The sequence below is a fragment of the Oreochromis niloticus genome, linkage group LG13 (assembly GCF_001858045.2).
Source record: "Oreochromis niloticus isolate F11D_XX linkage group LG13, O_niloticus_UMD_NMBU, whole genome shotgun sequence".
Lineage (NCBI taxonomy): Eukaryota > Metazoa > Chordata > Actinopteri > Cichliformes > Cichlidae > Oreochromis > Oreochromis niloticus.
The window spans coordinates 27,250,749-27,273,216 of record NC_031978.2 but is presented as its reverse complement, the minus strand read 5'-3'; the positions used below and the strand labels follow the sequence as shown (position 1 = coordinate 27,273,216).

Genomic DNA, 22,468 nt, shown 5'->3' with positions numbered 1-22,468 from the left:
GAGTGAGAAAAGCAAAAAAATGAGATTCTTAGACAGGGAGAAAGAGCGCCAGCCTCCCTGTGCCTGAATCAATCTTCGGATAAGTATGGACGATCGATCCGCTAGCAGCCCATCTACAGTTAAGCACTTCAGTAGATGTGCACTAATTGTCCTGTTGACATTAATTGTCATTAAAGGGCTTAAAACGGCCTCCCAGCTGTGAGTTACACCCTGCGCAAAGGTTGCAACCCATTTGTTTATATTGGTGACATCACAGCCCTCTCTGTGGCTAACACGCAGGTCGCTGTTAAATCAGACAGGTTGATCACCGGATCACATTTCGCTCAGATGACATCATCAGTTTTTCTTGGTCCCCATTAAATGTTCGGCTTGTTTGAGGAACCCTCATTAAGCTGGAGGAAAGGTGAGTTTGGGTGCAGTTTATACGTTGGCCTAGTGCTCTAACTTCCTATTGGGAACAGGGTGAATCAATCAGAGTCATTAGGTCTAACAAATTGGTTTGTGTGCGTGTGTGCGTGTGTGTGTGTGTGTGTGTGTGTGTGTGTGTGTGTGTGTGTGTGTGTATTCGCATTGGATGTGATTGTGTAAGTGAATGGGGCCAAGGTGCATAAGAAAGGAGTTCTATGGAGGGGAAAGGGGGGCAGAAATGGGGCACACACCAATGCAAGCCTGACACATCCCTGGAAAAGGGGTCACGACCCCTTACTGCACTCAAACAGCATTTCACAGCAATGGAGACACAGAGAGGTGAAGAGCTTACCGACCACAGAGCAGCTTGGACAAGACAGGAAACATGAGGAGAGAGTTATCTATAATTAGCTGCAGAGGATAAACACAGATAGACTCTGAATCATCTCATCTGACTTTATTGGATGCTTTCCTTTCAGCTTAATGCAGCCATATTCCCTGCCAGTACTGGCATTGAAAGTACAGTTTTCCTTCATATCTGAATGCCTGGAACACTGTGTCTTTTTTCGCAGAGATGATAAGATTTAAAACAGCTCATCATTGACAGAAAATCAATGTGGCGTCCTAAATGTGTGCCAGGTGACATGTAATTGCAGAAGCTGACTCCTGAATAGCCTCTCTGTGTTCGTACATCTGCTGCTGTGGATTCTGTTTGTGTATTTATTATCTCCAAAGCAACGCATGTTCACATGACCAGTGGCTTAATGTGATCCAATTACAGCACCAAAATCAAATGTACTGCATAAACTTTGAGGCGATTAATCAATGCCCGCGATAGATCGCTGAGTAAAAACATGTGATGTCCATCCCGCTTAGCTGGCTTCCACAGAAGAGGCGGTGATTTACTGCCCCACCTAGTGCCTGGATGGCTAAACTACAAAAAAAAAAAGGTTTCTTCTGTGCGACACAAAGTTAAGTCCTTCCTAACTCATTTAAGCATTCAAGCCCTCCATTCAGAAAGCCTCCCCTCCTCTTCCCTCTCCTCTGAATAGGGTTGAAATGAACAATGCTCACACCTTGAGCAGGCCCACTGATTCGTGCACCATTGTGCTGGAGAGGAGGGAGAAGATCCACTGACAAGTGTCTCCCCTACTCTGTTACCACAACGCTGTCTGCAATGTCTTCTATAATTTCCTCATCTCCCCAAGGAGAATACTAAATGACGACCTTAGCCATGGCTACGTTTGCACCAAAAGAAGGAAGGAGGAGGAGGAGGAGAAGGAAGAAGAAAGAGGGGAGGGAAGGAGCCAGGGAGGAAGGGAGAGGAGAAAGAGCTGTGAATGGCACCATAACATAACAATGCACTCCGAGGCTCGGTCGGCAAACACAGCTGGGCCGGCCACAGTGAAGCGTTTAATGAGTCATAACTCTAAAGAGACAGTGAGGCTCTAAAACCACTTTTACTATACTGCGGTCACCCTCACAAACGCAGTCACACACACAAAGGCTTTATGGCACAATGCTGTATCACTATGGATTTGATAGCACGTAACCGCACGTGTGTACAGTTGGTCATTAGCTCTCTGTTGTGCCATTACATCCCCATAACACCCAGATAATGTATACAGATAGCCATCCATTACTAATATGTCAAGAAAACAAACCCTACTCACCTCAATAACTTTCTTGGAGTCCAACCTGAAGTTAAAGTCACCGAAGACAAAAAATGGCAGCTTCTCATACCGCTGGTCCGTGATCCTGCAAAACATTAAAACCACACACACACAAAACCCCCATAAATAATAGGAAATATCTGACAATCATCACCATCAGGTGTCAAAGTTTATCAGTTCCTTTGACCTCAGGCTGTTAAGTTCATGAGGGCCACAGCACCCCCTGGTGGTCTGATCACTTCAATTAAAATTTGATTTTTCAAATCTTTTTGTGATCCGATCCAAGCTTTCAGCACTTTTGCAGCACTCAGCAGGCAGAAAACAGTAGAAACATTTTATCTGAAGGCTCGTTTTTAGTGTGAAGGAGGATGAAGAAGAAAATTCTATGAAATTGCTGCATTTGTCTTTTACAAAAAAAAAATATCTAGTGATCCAATTGCAGGCTTTTCAGCTCCTGACTGATACGCTGCTGTTAAATGACCCAAGTCCGGTTCACCTTTGGATACATGCGAGGGCTTCGAGTAAACGCTGCTTTCAGCTTGAAAACAGTTGTTCTCAGCTGATGCCACAATTAAATGAATCAAGTGTGACCGTTTCCTTTGACAATCTGCTTTGATGGCAAAGAAAATTCACTTTGCTGAACTAATCAACATGTGAGTAAACCAGACCCAACCCTGTTAACTTATTAAGCGCTGAAAGGTTTAGAGCCAAAGCGCATTTTCTGATTTGGTGCTAAGGCACAAAAAGCACAGAGGAGCAGCATTTTCTTATGATGCACACATCTGGGAAAGACTTGTATAAAACTAGAGGTTTTAGTTTTTTCACATGAGGAAGATTTGATAACCGAGTTAAAAGAATGTGCATGTGACTGAAGCGGAAAACCAGGCATGAATTTATTAAACGTTAAGATGGCAGAAAGGAGAAACTGCAGACAGTGAGACAGAGAGAGAAATGTGCTACATCATCAACATAACTTATTCTTGTGTGATTTATGGCACTGATTTCTGCTTGCCAGAATTTTCTTATACGTCTCTGTCACTGATATATGTAGTACTGTGAGTGCAAATGGGCACCTGTAAGCCTGGACCTCGGCTTGGATTTGTTTGCCACGGTGGAAAGGGTTTTATCTCATTTCTATGTGCTTTGCAAACAATCCCTATCGTGTAGACTTTGGTGTTTTATGTTTCAAAACGCAATATAATTGAAATCTCAACAAATGAAAATCTGAATGAATTAAGAGATTCTACCTGAATCAAACTTAACTTCCTTTTAATCTTTCTTGTCATTTGGCTCAGTGTTTTTTTTATACCTGTTAATATAAATTTGATAAAAATGGTTTTCTTACGCTGAAGGTTTCAAGACAAATAAACCTGCTGGTCCCATACCCAATGGGCTAATGGCTACATGTTCTGCCATGTTCTGTTTTAGTTAGACCAAGTGAAATTGCTCTGCCGATGCCTTTTAAAGGTCTTCAGAATCCACCACATTTTATTGCTGGCTGATGTTTTAATGCACTAAATACCCTGCTTCTTTAAACCTTAAGCATATACAGTCTATGGATTCGCAGATCCTCTCTGATGTGGACCGCTTCCAAATCTCCAGAACTTCACCACACCGCCAGCATCCCAGTGCTTTAAAAAAAAAAATAATGCACCTAAGCGACATATAATTAAGTCCTACGCCTCATCACCTACTTAAAAGTGTCTCTTCTACAGAGCAGAGATAGGAAATTAAAGCTCTTGTGTAATTAATGATTCAGGATGCTTGGCTCGCTATCCTCACTAATCGCACGGATAAATCTCACCGTGGACTTCCCAGGCACAGATAACAATATATTTATGAGGCCGTAAAGAGAGAAGAAGGCTTTTCTTAGCGCCGGGTCTCGGTCTGCCCGGCTGTCGTAAAGCACAGCCACTTCTTTTCTGTGTGGCAGCGAGGCGAAGGTGACTGAAGTAAGGAGGCGGGGGAACACAGCTATTATATTAAATAGAGAGTATGCAGTTTGACATTCCCTTATATTAAGCAGAAACTGCACACAGCAGTGTGGAGCAGTAGAAATGGCACTTGCTCTCCATATATTTTCTTTTAAGCTGATGCCCGAATAACCAGCATCTCTTTAAACAAGGCTGGCTGGTGGATGGTGAATTGCTGGCTATACAGAGCCCACATTTTTTCAGTGGTTTGTCTGCACATTTTTAGGTTCTCTGCACTGAAAGTAATAAACATAGCTTACATAAACCAAAAAAACACTAGAGGTAATCTTCGAAAGGCTGTAAGTCACCTGAAACCTTTAATTTACATGTCAAAATAAGGTTATCGTGCCCATAAATAAGCCAAAATGATCAGTTCCTTTGATGTGTACTGTGTAAAAGCACACTGCTCAAAATGCTACCCTCCATGTTTTCACTGAGTCACTGAATGCTTACTATACTTAACTAACTGACTGCTGCTGTCTATCCTAATGTCTAAAGTTTACAGTCTAAAGCAAGCACTGGCAGGTTAAACTAATAAAAACCAATAAAAACTTTATCTAACATCTTATGTCGAGCTCAACTGATAAGACCAATATCAATACCGATATTTGGTGATCTAAAATTTAATTTATCTGCTGACTTCTCTAACATTTTTTTATGTGTAATTATTTATGTGAGACCTTCATGAGATGATATGATAACGCAGTTATCATATTATCAATAATCTTATTTTATTATCACAACAGGTTGTGGATTACTCATTTATCCTCTGTCGGATTGTGCAGAGGATAAATGAGTGACAGCTAGTTGTTGCATTTGCGGCATTTCTCTGGTGGACAAACTCTGTAACATTGGAACTCATAACATGACTGAAAGGTGTTCTCAGTATCTCATTATGTGGAGACCCTCTGGCGTAACCAATCACGGAAGCTCCACTACCACCATCTGTCCAAAACAGACCAATCAGTGCAAGGACACGGGATCCCCTGACCACTCTTACTTAGCCCCTGATCCAACACCAGGTATTCTCCCTTTCTGCCCTGAAAGATCACAAGATTTTCAATTCAATTCAATTTTATTTATATAGCGCCAAATCACAACAACAGACGCCTCAAGGCGCTTTATATTGTAAGGTAGACCCTACAATAATACATACAGAGAAAAACCCAACAATCATATGACCTCCTATGAGCAAGCACTTTGGTGACAGTGAGAAGGAAAAACTCCCTTTTAACAGGAAGAAACTCCAGCAGAACCAGGCTCAGGGAGGGGCGGGGCCATCTGCTGCGACTGGTTGGGGTGAGAGAAGATCTTCTTTACTTTTCAGTTTTAATTTATCAACCGTTGTAAATGCTCAAATGACTAGTATTGGTCAATATACTGACCTTCACCAACATATCAGTCGGGCTCTTCTCTATCTTTTTGTAACTGCTACAATTGGGCACTACCAATAAGTTTAAAGGCATTCATATCAGAGACTTAATCCAATGGTCTCTGCATATTTTGACAGTTAGATAGACTCCTCATGGCACGCACAAATGTTAATACTTTTACTTTTTTTTTTTTCTTTTTTTTTTTAACCTGTCCCGTTTGGCTCTTTTGCCATCAGAATTATTGTCTAAAGGTGAAGAAAGATGCCCAACGGATTTACTTTACCAAATGGACCATCCCAGCCTTGCCGTAATGGTCCATCTGATTCACCTTTTATTGTTTATTTTATTTTCACTTGCTGAATACGGGACAGACTTGACTGGTGGAAAGAAAAGGGAGAAAGAAAGAGGGAAAGAAAAAAAAAAAAACAGCTGAGAAGAGGGACGGGGAAAAAGGGCAAAAAACAAAAACCAACAGAATAAGCAGACAAAAAAAAAATACATATATCGATCACCTGGATCACCTGTTGAGAAAGAAAAAAGAAAGCAAGCAGAAGAAGACTAGAGTAATAAACAAGATCACAATGATATATGGGAATATGACAGTAAATACTAAATATTAAACATTATGGTGCAGCACGTAAGATCGACAGCGCACAGTGTGCTTTGAGGTAAGAGCCCAAAAGGGTGTAGTTTGTGTGTGTGATCACCCGTGTGTACACCTGTGAGCATGAACGCGCTTGTTTTTAAAAGGTTCCTTCATGTAATGATCTGCTAGAGGGTGTGGGGGGCCACTGCCCCGACCTCCAGGGCATGAAGCAGGTATGGAGGAGATCAAAACTCCAGACATCCAGAGGCCCCCAGAACACAAGAGACCAAGGAAGACCAACAGAGGGGCAGCCGCACCACTATCCCAGAAAGAGCTGAGGAGAGTCCCAGATGAGGGGTCACTCAGCAGCTGCGGAGCAGAAGCCAGGGGGGGTTGCAGTGACGTGCCCGTGAGCTCCGCCGGCAGCCAGCTGTGCCTGAGTGACCGAGCCCCGGGCCGAGAGGCCGAGGGCACCCCATCCCCGAAGTGGCCCGAGCGAGCCCCAGGCTCCATGCCCCTTAATGGAGTTAATACTTTTACTGACTGCTGATACTGCTGCTCAGTCTTTTGCCAAAAGCTAGCTATTTGGCATTTTATTGACCTCAAAGGCAGTTGATATTTAACATTTAAAGCTGAGATTTTCCTGTTCTGAAGTTACCCGAAACCACTATGAAAGTCTCACTGGCTGCATTACTTTTTAATTTGCCTGGATTTCATTTTTCTTCTTTTCTTCTTCTTCTTTTATTGTTAAGCACAGTTTTTAAGTTGCACATCCTTTGTGTGGAGTAGCTCTTTAATTGATGTCATTAATGACCTCACACACTGGTGCTAAGAGACTGAGCTTTATCCAAACAGGGTTAGTGGTCATTTTATACTGTTGACCAAAACGGAGGGCAGTAAAGTGGCTGAACACAGACGTCATCCGGCGCTTATAGGTGTGGGAACTTCTACATTCTTTGCCCTAATGGAGAATTTACCGCATGTGCTTTTGTGACTAGTGAACACTATCCAAATAGATATATACCAATCAGGCAATGACATGTTAAAAAAGATAAAGAAATAAAGAACAGATTAAGTGATGAACAGGAAAGATGAGGTTAAAAGTGAGGCAGTCACCCTTAAGAAAGAGTGGCTAAAGTGAGAGAGGAGGAAATGTGTGTTTCTCTAGAGCTTGAGGTCTTTCTCCCACTAACAGCCATGTCTAATACCCGCGGCCGGGCCGTTTTGTCTGCTGCTCCAAGGTATCAGCCACAGGTCAGAAGGTAACGCTCTGTTTACACGATCATTTCCTAAAGCACTCATGGTGACTCACTGGTGTGAAAGTTGACTTTTTTCTTGGCCTTTGTGGGGACGGACCAAGAATTGCAACATTAGCTACAGCTATTGGGCGTGAAAGGGTCCTGAGGGTGGGGGTCCTGGACTTTTGGGGGTGGGGTGGTGGGTGGATGGGGGTCTGACTGACCCTCACCCTGGGTGGGGAGCCCCATTAGTCTCGTCATCACAGTTCATTCAGACAAACTGTAACAGTGTCGGTGACATTCTCCCACAAAGACACACTCCTTTACACAGTCTATAAACATGCTTTCTCCTGGCCAATTCATCGCGCAGTGACACCCCTGAAAGAGCCTCTTCACACGGCCCGTTCTCGCTGAGGTTTGGGCTGGGGCCTTCATCAGGCCTTCCTTGGGGCTACACAAAGGCCGGGGTCAAACGCTAATTTACAACATGGCCCCAGACTCTGCTCCCAGGCTCCTTAAACCACCAGCACAAAGCCACTGCTAGACTTTCTCTCTACGTCTAACTTTCACAAAACCATGGTATCAGGGAAAAAAAACAAAAAAACATGTGCTCAAGACTGAAAGCATTCCTGCATGAAAGACTCTATCAGAAGCTCAATCTCACAAACAGCACACGCACACACACACACCATGAAAAGCTTACCTACATTGGATTGTTTCTCCTTTACACCAGCCTCAGTTTCACTGACTCCAGATTACACACGGTGATTGACAGCTAAACTCAGCCATAACGGACACCCAATATGAGATTATGAGGGTGCAAGTGGGGGCCATGTCATGATTATATTGACCAGATGACTTACCATAAGTTGGCCAGTCAGATTCAACTTTGCACACAATAGCCGGGCCGAGCACAGCCATCCATTGTAAGTAAATGTTGAGAAATTGGGAGAATGTTAACATTGTGAAGAATCTGCTGGTGACGTCTTTCTGAATAAGCCAAGAGTGACCCGTGACAGGACCTTTGACACCTCAGGACAGCCTTACCCTCGTTCCCTTGTTAGCAGCCCATCTCCTTAGTAACTACCACCCCAACAAGAACACCATGCAGGAAAGATAAGGTGCTGAGGGGGTGAAAGGGTGTTTCAGCGGTCACACAGAAGTTAGGGAATAGGTCTATTCAAGCCAACAGCGTCAAGACATCCTGAAGTACAGAAGACAGCGAACTTCTGAGATATAGCCAGGAGTGGGCAAGAAAAGTTTATGTAAAGTTTATGCAGTATGGAAAACTACCTGGACCCCAAAAGCTTACTTTAAAATTTGTTTGAACATCCCATTCCAGCATCACTGGGCTAGTGATGCTGTGTGATGTGCACAGGCAAGTTTATGGATGCACTCTGCAAACCATATGAGGCGATAACTTTGCACGCCATCCCAAATATGGTCAAATATGAGCAAGATGGCGATGTTAAACCTTGCATATTCAGTTAGTCAGATAGTTCAGATAGTTGTGCATTACTACATAGTTATTTGGGCCTATTTTTAGATAGTTTAATACAGGTTAACATGACCATGTGTCTACAAATAACAGAGAAACACTAAATCAGCAAATTCCCACGTGTTCGGGAATTCCACATTATGGATAATGCTGGTCTAAAAAGGATAAATAACACATTGAGTAAAGGTACAGGTAAAGTTAGGTGTAGGTTAAGGTAGCAGTTATTGTTATGGTAAACTGGAAGCGCATAGTGAGTGAGTGAGTGAGTGAGTGAGTGAGTGAGTGAGTGAGTGAGTGAGTGAGTGAGTGAGAATATGGGAGAGAGAGGGAGAGAGAGAGAGAGAGAAACAGGTCCACTGTGAGCAGAGAGACAGTGGAGAAGATTAACCTCTGCTCCTGCAGGCCTCCCAGGGTGAGAAGGCAGCACAGAGTCACACAGTGGCACTACACACTCAGGTCTATAAACATAAACAGTAGAAAAAGTCATTATAGATCACATATAGACTCACTAGAAAAAAATATAATTGTACTACACATGTTTATGACACAGAAGCTGCACTGGAAACCGAGATCAGCATGACAACACACACACGCACACACACCAACCACTCTCTTTAATAAATTCATTCTGGCTTTAAGGAGGATCCCCCCTGCAATTATCCAGTCCTCCCTCTTGCAGCTCAACATGTCTATTGGCTGGAAACTAGCCGGCCTTTCTCTGCTCTTTCAAACCGTTGTTCTGGGAAAAGCCTAAAGGGAAACATTTAGATTGGAGGGCTTTTTGAGTCGCGCTGACAGTTGACTGATGACCCTCCATAAAATGACAAAGCATCGCTGTGTGGTGGCCAGTGCGGCCCACTGCCTCCCCATGGGAAACTAATTGCTTTGAATTGTTAACGGCAACATTATTTTTCTGCCAATCATTGCTTTTGAATGGCCCGAAAATGAGCATGAAACAAGTCTTTTCAGCGAACAAAACAGTTAAATGTCCCCAATGTTGATCAAATTAACTTCAGCACTCTGACAATGGACTATATTTGTGTGGAAATAATGGGGCACCACAAAGCAAGCCTTTATGCCTGGATTTCACAGTTGTAATGTAAAACTGTTCTCCCCTGAACCGGACCAGCCACTCTGAATGGGGCTTGGAAACAGAAACAAACTCCAACACACAAAGGAGATTTTTTTTTTTTTAACTGCAATGAAAAAAAACTGTTGGTTTTATCTCATGCTATCATTTCACATTGGCTCATTTAGCAGAAAAGACCAGAGAGGTTCCTGTCATTACATCAGTTTGTTTTTGGAAGGAAAATGCTAATAAGCTGGTATCTGTACAATCTAGCAGCTAATGGGAGTTCATTTAACATTATGAAAATGTCCAGTTAAACTACTCTTTAAAAAACTGATTGTGCGCACACAAACAACTCAACCATAACAAAAATGGAAAACAATGAACTTTCCACATCAAGCGCACCCGAGTGTCGCTTCATGCAGCTTGGAACACACATGGGCACTTTCAAAGGGCAGGAAAAGGAGCAGGGGTACATTTCAAGCAGAGCCTTTGCTGTTCTCCCATGGAAGCGGCCCTCACATCAGCCCAGGCTACGGAGCTGTGCTTTTTATCCCTTTTTTTCTTTCTGATGTAACTCAATAGTGAGGTCTGGCTGGCTAAACGTTGTTCCTTCTCAGCATTGTTCCCCCGAGGCCTTGAAGCACTTTGGAGATAAACACTATTTAGCAGTTAAAAGGGCCACAGAGGAAAAGGCTTATCAGATGTGTTCTCAATGGGCTGTAAGCTGCATTATTAGGCATGAGCTCCAGATAAGGTGCAGGCTGAAGTTTGATGCTCGGCAGCAGAGCTCTGTCCCTGCAGCGCTGCCGTGCGTGCAGGCTCCAGCGCAGACTGCTGCGAGGATCTCAGCTGGTGGTGTGTTCAGCAGCTCCAACCCTCCCCAATCTTATCCCATCCCGCAATGAGAGATTAGAGCTCAGAGAGGAGAGAGAAGAGAGAGGGAGGGGGAACTCTGGCTTTAGATATTCCCCGTTCCTTTTCCTGCTCCGCTTCTGGGGGTAGGAGTCAGAGTTAGGACAATAGCCAAAAAGATGGTTCCCAACCAGCCGCTGAATGGGAACACTGTTGGTGGTAGCGCTTCATTCAAAGCCCGGCCCGGGCACATTGTCCTCCCAGATCGACGGAGGAGAATGGAGTTTGCTGGTGGCTGCCAAAAGGTTAGCAGCCTCTGTGAAAGGACCGACCCATTATTCACTGCCCTTTACAGAGCCCAGGCACCCTTTGTGCTCCTCCTCCCTTCCCTCTGCACCGCTAGCTTTTTCTCACTCCGGTGCTCCGGATCTGCGCCCGAAGGCTTCACCCTAAAGTGAGTGAGTGAGGCGCGATGCCCCCCCCCCATATCCCACCCCTGTATCGCTAGCAAGGAATACCAGGGGAGCTGCAACATATAACGACCTCCTCATCACCACCACCTTGCCTCACACCACTCACCCCTCGTCCCCACCCCTGCCAAAAGAAGAACCTTTAAATGATATGGCCCAGAAGTAACAACAAGGTTACCATCCTCCAACACAAGGGGAATTAGAAGGAGGGAGCGTGGAAACTGCCACTCAGCCAGCACAGTTTCTATTCAATCCCTTCAGCCACCCAGCTAAGACTCTCACTGCTGTTTAGGTGTGTTTACAGGAGGCCCTTTCAAAATAAATCAACTGGGGCGAAAAGGAAGGTTGAAAGTAGAGGAAACACTATGAAACACAACAGAGCAGAAACAGAGGTGCTTTGGAAACATGATTATGTCGGTAAATCCAGGGACGTTAAGATGTAATAAAAAACTGCAAAAGCTGCTGAAACACTGCCACTTCCCTGTCCATTAAAGGCAGCACATTCTTTCATCAAATCAAAAATGAAGTAAAGGTAAAATATGACCTTGCGGAGAAGAATTTATAAAGTGCCTCGTAATTCAGGCCCATCAGAAAGCCTGTTTGTAATGTATGCCACACATATATTTATGCATGTAGTTATCCAAAGTGGAGGTGGTGGGGAGGCGTGTCATGCATTCTTATGCAAGCTGAATGAGAGGTCACCTGCTGCGTGGCGGGTATTAGCCTTTTATTCTGTGTTAGCATGGCCAGGTAGGGAGCAGGGCTTCCACTGTGCACTCCATCATCCCACAGTGCTGCAAATGCATATCCCATAAATTACATTAGCGTAGGCTATGAATGGAAATCATGGTCTGTTTGTACAGACGCTGACTTCACTTAGATCAGAGGGTAGAAACCTGTACCATAACCATGAAAACTCCTAGGCAACTGCTAGAATAATTAAAACCGTTAAACTCACGTAGCCTCGCTCGTGTTAGAGCCACCATTGTATAAATGACATGGCAATGTGCCTGCTACATAATAAGATGTCCAGTATAGAAATAGAAATGAACGTCCAGCATAAGGCCAGGCGGTCACAGACAACTGCAGTAGGAAAAGTGACATTAAATTTAACTGAAACTCAGTTTAATGGGAAGTTTTCAGATGTGCCTCTATCTACTGTGGGGACCTGCTGGGAAATAAGACAGCAGCTAAAAGTACTACATCCTGTTTAGTCAACATAGTCTGTAGTTAAGAGATGGACAGATTAACCCACTGCTTTGCTAACTATCATTTTGACACAGTGAGTTAGCATTATCCTGCGGTATGGATGGCTGCCATCTTGATTTTTGCAGTGACTACATTTTGACAAAAGGGCAGATTGCTAAATTGTAACCTAATGCTTACAGCATAGGTTAGCAAAGGGGTAGTTTATATTACAGCGTCACACAGACACAAATACATGCTAATAGTACCAAATAAATAAAATAATCATATAAATTCAGTTACCAAAAAGGACAGTTAAACATAAAATGTTCCAAAACTCACCAAGACTGCAAACACAGCTAAAATATTCAGTTCAGTGACTCAGATTAGCAGAGGTGATGCCACCTGTCACTCAAAGCAGCCATGCCCCTAATAATACATAACTTTAGGCCTTAATACAGCGTACAGTGTCTACATTGTACGGTTCTAATCAAGTGAAAAATTAGGTATGTTTAGCCACTTTAAAGTTACTCCTTCTAGATTAGTCTCGTGTGGTCATTTGAGGAAATGCAGGTAAGAGTATTTTCTCTTGATGTGTGTGTCAGGCGGATATTCAGTTCTGTTCAGTTAGCCAGGACTTTTAATGTAATGCTGGTGATGATCTTACATGTCACAGTATATTTTATATATTTATTTCTCTGAACCAAAGCACTGTTCACAAATGGTATACTGACAAATGCTTGCTTCATTTTCTCTGCTGGTAGAAAAACGACAGAGGTAAGTGTAAGATTGCACTACCAAAAACTAAAGTAAAATAAAAAAATAAAAAAAATAACAGAAAATGCTGGAAAGTAAGAAAGATTTAGAGTGAGGGACAAAAAAAGAACAGATAAAAGAGACTTGGGAGTTCACAGACCGTATAGTGAGAAGCCCTACTTCCACAGACAGATGTAATCCCACTGGTCTAAGACTGAATCCCACCAAAACCTTCCCCACACCTCTCAGTCTAAGCCTTGATTACAATATCAATACAGGTTTTTGCCATGCAACAGAGAAATGGGATTTGTGACTATCAGCTGCTACCTCAATGCAGATATGCAATTGCTGTTGTTCAAAAAAAATTTTATTAGTTTAAAAAAAAAAAAGTTTCTTAAATCTTTTTATTCCGTCTCAATTTTACAGATAAAAGTCAGTAAACATGAGTGTAAACATCGTGTATAATGAAGGAACTTGTTTTGGAGATTATCTAAAAAATGTGTGGATATCATACGGCTTCCTGCTTTACAGAAACAGAAATGTTGGGTTATAAATAGACTAAATCTACCTTGATTGAATTCAAGCTAATCAAGACTAAGTAAAAAAGAAAAAAAAGCTGGTGACCAACATCTACTGTACCTGTCTAAAACGTAGGCCAGTGCCTTCTGCCGGGTCCCAGAGTACTCTGATGGGCTTTTCTCCCAGGCCACAAGGTTGGAAGCATCATGGAAAAGGTGGATGTTGACCAGATCAAATGCACTGATGGAGAAAGGTCACATTGTGAGCGATCACTGATTTTTCTAGCACACATATGCATAAGGATACACCCACAAACTCTAATCTGCCTTCTTTCATTTTGTTCTCTCAGAGAAAAACAAGACAGCTCAACATACAGCGATGAACACCTCCCTGCAGATCCTATCTGTGTGTGTGTTTTTTGTTAGCATGGTGCTTGGCAGGGCAACTCAGACGAATTGATCTTATCCCACGGGCTTTATTCTGCAGCAACATCCTGAACAAATGAATACATCCGTAGCTTTGACTGTCTCCGATCTGATCTCCTATTCTTCACCAGCCTCTCTCTCTTTGCCGCTCTTGTCAAACGTCACGCTCCTATTAAATGCTTACCGTTTCAGCTCTTTAGTTCTCATGTCATCCCTCTATTAGATTACAATCCCTATCTTCCACCCCTCAGCCACCTACTCCTCCCCCCATTCCCTAGCTCTGCACGCTGGAAGCAGCGGTGGTATTCATCCTGTACAGGTTCAATTGCATGTAATGTTTTTTGTCATCTGTCATACGCAACTGCTCGAGTAACGTGATTATGTCTAATCGAATCCCTGCTTACTTCTGCAGCGCACTGTCCGGAGAGGATTCGGCTATGTGAGTCCCTCTCTCCGTCTGGCTGCGCTGTCTATGATAACCTCACAGAGTACGACTCCCTGCAGCTCAAGGGTGAAGTCAGACGTGACTGACGTGGCTAGATATTCATCTCTAATCACAGCGATACACTTGTAATGATTCAAGGTTGAACAGTGATGAGGTGGGATGTGTCATTGTGGGGACCTATTAATAAAACTCACCAGTCAGCCATGGCCCATCGAGTTCTGATGAATCCCTTTCTGGACCACTTGCACTGCAGAACAGAGAGACTCAATTTAGCATGACAATTGACAGTGGCGAGGATTTACCACGAGACAAATGAAAGCTATAGAGTCAAATGTTTCACAGTCAAGTGGGAATGTCCATCATCTGGGAGCAGAATTTCTGGTTTAAATTTTTCAGCACTGCTCCACACTCTGCAGCTCAATTTGGACAGACAGACACATTTCATTAAAAAAATCCTGAATTGTGAGCTTTTAAGGCAATTAAACTGTCTAAGTTACTGTATGGAAACGGGCTGTTAATGACTCTATAAATACACATTTAAACATGCGAGCTAATGGATGTACAGTGGTGGAACGTAAGTGTATTGTAGCAAACACTCCACTACATTTCACTAGAAACATCCATACATCCATCCATCCATCCTCTTCCAATAATCCAGGGCTGGGTCACGGGGGCATCAGCCTGAGCAGAGAAACCCAGACCTCCCTCTCCCCAGCCACCTCCTCTAGCTCACCAGAGAACATTAAGGTGTTCTCAGGCCAGCCGAGAGATATAATCTTTCCTCCTCCTTGTAGGACATGCCTGGAACATCTCACCCGAGAGGCATCCTAGCCAGATCTCTGAATCACTTTAACTGGCACCATATACTATACTGTTACCATATAGTTATACCTTTTTTATGTGTTTAAGTTTTCCATCAGCAGTTTTCAAATAAAAAAAAATTGATGCTTTGTTATAAATAAAAATCAGGAAACAGGAAAAAAGAGCTTGACAAGCCAAAACATTACATTAAGCCAATAATAAATGGCCATTGTCTTTCGCCTGTGTATACCAGTCAATCCATTTCATACCTGCTTGGCAACCTTTTCCTGATTTGAACAATCATTTTCAGTAAAACATTAGGACTAAAGGTGGAGTCCGTCTGAGATCAGTCTGTGATTGAATAGGGTCAAGCTGGCAATTACAGTGGTGGAAATTATGATTTGATTCAATTCTGAATTTTTAAGTTTGCTCACTTAGAAAGAAATGAGCCATCTCAAAAACACATTGCATAAAAGTTAGAAACTGATTTATAACTTTTATGTTATATTAATGTTATATCACTGACTGAAAACTGAAAACCCAGCCACAATTCTGGCTCCCAGAATTCTGCATTTGATGTTTTTTGTTTGAGTTATTTTAATGTAAGCTTGTTTGGCTGAATGTTCAGTATTTTACAAAGTATTTTAATCTATGTAACAAAATATTGATATTTGGTGTTCCTTTATCGATACAATATTGCCACAGAAAATATTGCAACACTACTCTGTCTATATTTTTCCCCCAACCCTAATAAATATGAATAAATGGCTTCAGTTAGAATCCACTGCCTACAAAATTAAGATCAAAGCACTGCATGTTCAATGCAAACACGATTCAACATGCTTTATTAAAACTAACCGGAAAAAAACCACATGAAGATTCATAGACTTATATTAATATGGAGGACTTGGTCAGTCAACCTGAAACATTCAACGCCATAAAACAAAGAAAGTGGAATGTTATCAGTCTGTTTTTACACTCAGGTAACGTTGAAACTTATACATTTAGGAAAGCTCTTTGAGAAGCCGGCAGCAAGAGGCTGGTTTTAACCAAGCTCACCTCAGCCTGAACACTCAGCGATCCTGACAGGCTTTTATTGAGTGAGCTGGTCATGGAAGTTTTTACAAGAAGCAGAAAAATGGGTTTTGACTATCCTGACCAGCTGAAGTTTTTGGTCAAACGGTGAAGAAGACATCGCGGCAGAAAGTAACACGAAGCATATGTTTCTATCTTGATTCATCATTTTAAGTGAGAACGACCAGAGAACGGCGGCGTGAGTAGCTCTGTGTAAAAGGATGCTGGGAGACACCAGGTGACAGCTGCAGTGCAGACATCCACCGTGCAGCTGTTTGATCAGATCAAGCTTGTGGGATCTGATCAAACAGCTGCATCTTTCTCAAACAGCACATGATCAAACAGCACATGATCTTTTTCAAACAGCACATGATTCACCATGAAGCTGGTTATTAAATGAGAGACAAATTGATGTTGCGAGTGTTCTCATTCTGAATAAATAAGCCTCTTTCTCACAACCTCTCTCTTTTTTCCTGCCTCTCTCTCTCTCTCTCTCTGTGATACCCCTAATGGGGAGTTAACTGCAGTGATAAATAAACTAATTACGGGCCAGGTCACATAATTACAAATTGACTAATTTTATTTAAAAAGCTCAGATGCAAATTAAAAGCCTAAGAGGTATTTGATTGCGCCTCACATCCTTCAATCTGCATTAGTATAAGATTAACTGTATCAAATTGAATTACATTAGCATACTTGAATTAATCCATAGTGCCTTGGCAGGATGTATGGACCCAATTATAACTTGCTGTCCCCCGAAATTGTGACTTTGAGAGGAGCATATGTAAACAGATATGATATGATCATGCTGTAGCAAAACCGATTGGCCTGGCCCTTCAAAATATACCTATATTTTTAACTTAATGACTATATTAAAAAGATAAACAGAAGCAAACAGAAGCAATAAGGCTTATGTAGTCACACACAAAAATGCACTCTGAATAACACATTAGTTTGTTGCACGTTAAATCCATTAGCATGCTGCACATGTTTGTCAATGTAAAGTTGAGGAAAGAAAGTATTAAGAGTATGAGAGGATGAGTAGGGACAAGATGAAGAGCGAGAGGTGGCGGTGGTGGGGGTGGCGGGTGGACTTGCTCAGGACCCATACAAGCACTGACTGCCGCCAGAGACGTTTAATCTCGATTTAATTTAAAGAGCCATTAACTACAATCGCAGCATTAAAATCCATCACTTTCTTGACACCCGGCCCCAGATTGCCCCATTTCCTCCACATATGACTGATTGACCCCCTGCTCCATCGCTCGCTTATAAACACACTCACAGCACACACGAGGGCGCGAACACAGACAACTATCAGAGCGCACGTTTTAAATGCATCACAGCAAACTTTAAAATAATAAGAAAAATAATAATAAAATAATCATCTCTTTATTTCTCTTTATTTTTTGTAGCAGGAGTCCGTGTGAAGTGATTATCTCACAAAATCAATCAGAGCGCAGAAGAAGAAAACGGTGCTCGGCCTATGGGCTGACATGATGACATCACGCTTTGGTTGCGACAGCTGATATTGGAGCGGAGATGATGACACAGATGCTGTCCGGCCCCCATTTAATCTTGTGCTGAGACATCATCATCATCACGCCTCCCTCTCTCCTCCATACACACACACACACACACACACACACACACACACACACACAAAAATGCTTTTCCTAAAAGTTTTACTAAGAGTTTTTTTTCTTCTTTTAAAGATATGTTTGCAGAACAGGTCGCATGTGAAAATATTAAATATCAGATATGGCTGCTGTAGTCACTGAAGGGGAGGTTGATAGTGGGAGTCGAAGGGCGACCACAAAAGGTCGCAAGGCTCGCGGTGACATTGGCTGACCTTCCACAGGTCAACGATGGCGTCTCCGCCCGTGACGGTGATGAACGGTGGCTAGGACGGTGGGGTGGGCGGGGTGGGGGGGTGTCATGTCTGTGGATGCTGGGCAGAGTACAGACAAACTGTTTGTGCAAACGCACGGACAGAAAAAAAAAGATAAACAGTGGGGGTGGAAGAGAAAGTGTCGGATTCACTCAAAACTACAACCGTGGAAAAATATGCTGATATAAAATGTCAGATGTGACACAGTCAGCACACACATACACACACACACACATACACACACTCCTGCTTCCCGGTCAATCCCCTTTGATTTTTTGACCTTTCTTATATTTCAGCCCCCCCAATAAATAATACTATGTCGGGTTATGTTCAGAAAGAAGGCGGGGCAAAGAAGAGTGCAGGACAGAGTTGAGGGGGGTGACACAAAAGCCCCATGACAGAAATGCACTGTGAGTAATAAGTAATACACACAAACGCTGATTGATTTGAGCCCCTGTAGACAGTCACATTTATCTTTATTCCATCATACGGCGCGGGGTGTGGGGGTGTGGGGGGTATCCAATGGCAGAGGGCCGGTTTACATGACAGGACAGTACATGAAGACATTGTGTACGTGTGTGTGCACTAGAACTACAGAGGGAGTTGCTCTCTTTCGCCACATGCAGCAGTAAATACGCTGAAATTTAAAAAATGCATTCAAAAACCAGGGAAGCAAAATGAAAAGCAGAAAGATGCATTTTGTTCTTTTAACTAATTATTGCAAAAAATAAAAATAACGGTGATTTATTGGTCACTAAAATGTGTTCAGAATTTGGCAAATTGATGATGATTCTTCTCATGAATCATGACACGCTGCTCTCCCCTACATAAGCTGCCTTTATAGGTTATAAGTATTGGTGTCTGAAACACTTGCACTGTATTTACTTGGTATTGGACTGATACCAAATATTTGCAGTATCGCACAGCACTGCTATCTATGTACCAAAAAATGTAAAAAGTGAAAAAAGCTTCAATTTGGCTTTCATTTCGGCATTAGCCCCTCGTTTATGAGCTCCTTGCAGTCTCATGGATCACGCCTGTCACAGAGAACAGCATCTGTGTCACAGGTGTCTTGTCTGGTGATAAATGCCACAGAGCGTTTTACAGGCAATGCCAGTTTAAATGACTTCATCTCCTTAACGTACACATCACACCTATGAATCACGCGTGGCGTTTAAATCATAAGGAGAGAAGCAAGTTAACTTTCAGCGAGGACAGAACTTGAAAGTAATCGCAGCCCCGTATTGCAGCGTGCTACAGGGGGCACTAAAAGGGTATGAAAAGTCAGCACTTTAATGGACACGCTCACGGTGCCAAACAACAAATACAAACTCATACGGATGTTGATCTACAGCCTGCCGCCTATTTTCTTCCTTTCGCTTTCTATTTTTTTCACCCTCTTCCCTTTACCGTTGTGTAAAACAATCAATAGCAAGGGCACATTAAGGTCTGGGTCGTATACTTTATTTATAAAAGGCAATGACAAATCCTTATGATGCAATGGTTTTTGGAGGCGTGTATTACCGCACCAAACAAATAAATATATGAATCCCCACCGAGGGGAGGGGGGCAGGGAGATTGACGGAATAATGGGGGGGACGACAAGCAGCCAAATCCATCACCGCGACCTTTTGGAAGAAACAGCATCCGCAATTTTGTCCACTTCCTTCTTATTCAGCATTTCAATTAACGTCCCAACTTCACTCCCCCCAACGCACAAACAGCTATAATTCAAGGCAGGATTTACAGAAAGAAACGACGCTTTGCATATGGAGACGTCGTCACTTAAATGGGAATCGAACAGAAAGTGTGAAAGTGAGTAACTTCAGAACTTTATGATGCCTTTCAGAGCTGAAAGCAGAGCGTGATTTAGGTTAAGTGAGTAATAAGTAAGATTATTGAGAAAAAAAGACAATGTTGGGCTGGATATCAACTCCGTGAGGTCTGAGCCACTTTTCTTGCTATTGGCTCTGCCTGGTCTGCTTGTGTAAAAATGCTTGTGTAATTTCAGCTCTATAAAATGCAATCAAATTGCATGCCTTAGGTTTTTGAGGACAAGCTAAGCTATACCTGGGCTGCAGGCATATCACATCAAGGTGTTTATTTTAAGCTGCAAAAGCACCTTAAAATAAACACCCTCTAAAAGGGTATAATCACACTGGAAGTGGAAGCAAGCCTCTAGCACTGAGCATCAGAGATAGATCAACTATTATATAATGGTATCATTTATTCACACACTTACTACTTATTACTTTTTTTTATAATGGCGTAGATCAGATTAAAAGAAGTAAGTTGATTAATTAGTGACAAAAAAATTATACAAAATGAAAAATGATATTAAATTTTATATATGTTGTTTTCTGCTTTATGTTTTTGTAATTGTAACTTTTTTCTTTGATGACTGGAAGAAAGGAAGAAAACTAGCCGCAGTGCCTCTCACACAGAACCCTGAATGTAGAGATGGATTCATGGGTGGGACGCACTGAATGGCATTTTGTTTTAAACTAACACAAACACTCCACACTCCCGCCATGATGTCACCAGCTGTGACACATTATTAATGGGGGACGGTAAAGGTAAGCCACAAGCAGAGGAAAGCACACATCTGTCTCTGCTCCCAACCTGAGCGTCGTGCTGTCACTCGAACACCTTCCCCAGAGGATTTGAGACACCTGCCCCCTGTGTCCTTTATGATGACTTTTAATGATCCACTCCCACATCTCTCACAAGACCTACTCCACACACACCTATCGTGATCCCCTCCCCAAAAAAAGGACCAAAGCAACTGGTTTTGGACTCCCTGTGTGTGGCGTCCTGTCCGGTCCAAGATTCCCGTGTAATAGGATTCCTCAAAGCTGCAGATGGATGGCAAATCTAGGCGGTTTCATCTACTAAAAGAGGGCATAAATCACGAGCGGAGGAAGCGGGGACGAGGCAGGGGTTATCACCAGTCTGCCTCCCTCGTGAGAGCTTTGCATTAAAGCATTAGTGAAATTAATTCATCTTTCATAAGAGGTTTGAGCAGTATCTGTGATCTATGATAACAACCAATTTCTCACTACGGAGGGGCCGGAGGAGGGAGGGAGGCAGGCACGGAGGGGGGGACAGGGGGGAGAAAAAAAAAATACTCTGCGACCCTGATAGACTACACAAATCTGCTCTTTTTAAATGGGCTAACATTATCTGGAGTGCTGCTCTCTGGAGCATCATCCCAGATTCATATCCCAGCCGGGAAAGAGGCATAAATCACCAGGCAAAACTTTTCTCATCTGTACACCCCCCCCCACACCTACCTACACGGCACATACGCACGCATGCATGCACGCACACACTTCTTTTCTCTCTACATCACTCCCATCATCCTTCTCAGCGTACGCCGTGCCAGCTCTGTTGTGCCGGTTTTCTTTGCTTGTCCTGTTAAATGCAGAACAATGCTTCGCTGCAATCATTTTAAATGGCTTTGCGCCTCAATCAGTGTAATTGGTTTTAGATCATCTCTGGAACGGGAGAGAGGAAAAAACCTGAAGTTGTTTAGGTATGTATGTGTGTGTGTCTAGGGTGGCTAAGGGTAGGCAGATAGGTGGGTGGGTTGAAGGGGTTGGGGGGGGGGGGGGGGGGGGGTCCTGCAGTGTGTGAAAGAGACGGAAATTGGGGGGAAGTGTGTGAAGGGGGCCGTATCCATCTGTTTTGCATATATTTGCGAAGGCGGCCGCCGGAGCATGGTTGACAGATGAGTGGGGAGTGCGGGGATGACACACGGGCGGTCGTGCTCTTTATTACTATATCAGCACAGATATGCTCGGCGCCCAGCTCCCGTCTGACGGCGCACCACACATCGAAGCCAGAAAACTGAACACAGGCGGCGTGGGCAGGGAACTGCTCCACGGGACACGGGAAACACAACAAGGACTTTTTCTCTTTGAATTCTTTGTGCTGATTTGTCTTTAGATCAGGAAACTGGGTTTCCCTGAAGTAGGGGGAAAAATCTGACTGTAAAAACAAAAAGCAATAAAAACTCCAAAGGATATAAGCAAACCAAATATATAAATATTCAGGTCTGTATTGGATATGCATAAAAAATGCAACAAATTGATGTATACACAGTACATAACAATAAGTGGGATTTAACACATCAAGAAATACAAATTTTGACCACACATAACCTTCCACTGTAAATAAAACATCTGTCAGCCGGCATCTCGAGGGAAAGGCTGTCAGCCAATCGTGTG

The 22,468-nt window shown here is 42.9% G+C and overlaps 1 protein-coding gene across 2 annotated transcripts in view; it reads right to left on the bottom strand.

Moving 5' to 3' along the window:
• Positions 1-22,468, bottom strand: part of inpp5a (inositol polyphosphate-5-phosphatase A) — a 283,427-nt gene that overhangs the window by 172,740 nt on the left and 88,219 nt on the right. For both annotated transcript variants that reach the window (XM_025897238.1, XM_025897237.1), the window contains 3 exons: positions 14,668-14,720; positions 13,724-13,843; positions 2,082-2,166 (listed from right to left, as the gene is read on the bottom strand). In XM_025897238.1, coding sequence (XP_025753023.1) covers positions 2,082-2,166; positions 13,724-13,843; positions 14,668-14,720 — 258 coding nt within the window. The remainder of the gene's footprint in view (positions 1-2,081; positions 2,167-13,723; positions 13,844-14,667; positions 14,721-22,468) is intronic.